This window comes from Gavialis gangeticus, unplaced genomic scaffold (assembly GCF_001723915.1).
Source record: "Gavialis gangeticus isolate Ggan-Ray unplaced genomic scaffold, GavGan_comp1, whole genome shotgun sequence".
NCBI classification, from domain to species: domain Eukaryota; kingdom Metazoa; phylum Chordata; order Crocodylia; family Gavialidae; genus Gavialis; species Gavialis gangeticus.
Genome location: NW_017729032.1, coordinates 218150849 through 218151989, shown reverse-complemented (window position 1 = coordinate 218151989; position 1141 = coordinate 218150849). Strand labels below are relative to the sequence as shown.

General features: G+C 54.3%; 1 protein-coding gene across 1 annotated transcript in view; it reads right to left on the bottom strand.

The window, feature by feature from the left end:
* The window catches only part of URB1 (URB1 ribosome biogenesis 1 homolog (S. cerevisiae)), a 178260-nt gene that overhangs the window by 91863 nt on the left and 85256 nt on the right, over positions 1-1141 (bottom strand). Inside the window, exon 2 of the mRNA XM_019523892.1 lies at positions 1051-1129. Within this exon, the coding sequence (XP_019379437.1) occupies positions 1051-1129 (79 nt within the window). The remainder of the gene's footprint in view (positions 1-1050; positions 1130-1141) is intronic.

Sequence of the window (1141 nt, the reverse complement as noted above, 5' to 3'; positions counted from 1 at the left end):
GCGCGCACCCCACTTTGGAGACCACTGCTCTACAGAACACATCTGGACAGAGGACAGAAGCTGCCTGCAGGTACATCTACTCCCCGCACGTTTTTACTTCATATCATTTTCAGCTCACCCACCTGCAGGACATGCAAAGGTTTTCACCCCTTTCCTTTGGCATGAGCCAAACAAATGCTGCCAGCCTAATCCAACTACACCACCGCACCCCAAATCCAGGGCAACCTTGATGCTATGAAGAGGGGCCGCCAAGCATTTGTGCTCGATGCAAAAGCAACAGTAATGGGCGTCTCTCTGCAGCATCTCCTGCAGATTTTTTTTATATTAAATATATTTTGTGTTCCAAGTCAAATCAGTTCCAAATCATATTGTTCGAGCAGAACTTAATCATTCCAAAAATCTGTATTGGTTGAGCAGGCAGAACTCAATTGTTCCAAACACTACATGTGGTACTACAACCGGTGAGTATCCATCCCAGACTGCTGACCCCGGGACTTCAGATGCTCCCAAATCTATTGGTAGGCATCCTACGTGCAAGCCCAAGCCCAGAGGTCTTGGGATTCAGATGCCCCCATACTTGATCTTAGCCTCTCCTAAAGATGCCACCAGGAATAGGGAGTCTTGCCCTGCTTCAGGTGCTAGCAGAGAAGGCAGGAGCACTTGACAGCCTGGGCCAGCCACGGGGGAGTGCAAAGGGCAGGGGACACACACCAGCAGAGCTACAAAGGGGGTGGCACAGGGGTAGGAGGATGCGGGTCGGTGCTGACACCGGATCCCAAGGAGCAGGGCATTTCACAGGCGCTTGTCAGCCCAGCCCCAAACCTGGATTTGAATGACACTTTGACTTTTGGGGGGGTCTGCAAAAAAAATTAAACCAGGTCACTGGAAGAAGCAATCCCACCGGAGACCCCCAGGTTATGATTTTGAAATCTTAGGAGAGGGTTCTCATCTCTTGGGTAGGGGGGGCTCAGCCTCCCCAGCTCCCCTATAATTCAAACCCTGGTCCCAGCCCCAGGTCTGCCCCGACCCCAAGACCAGCCCCAGGCTCACCCCCGGGTGCGGCCTGCGGGTCCCGCAGCGCGGCCTTGAACTGGGCGCCCGTGAACTCGGGCTCGGCGCCCCGCGCTCGCTTGGCCCGAGG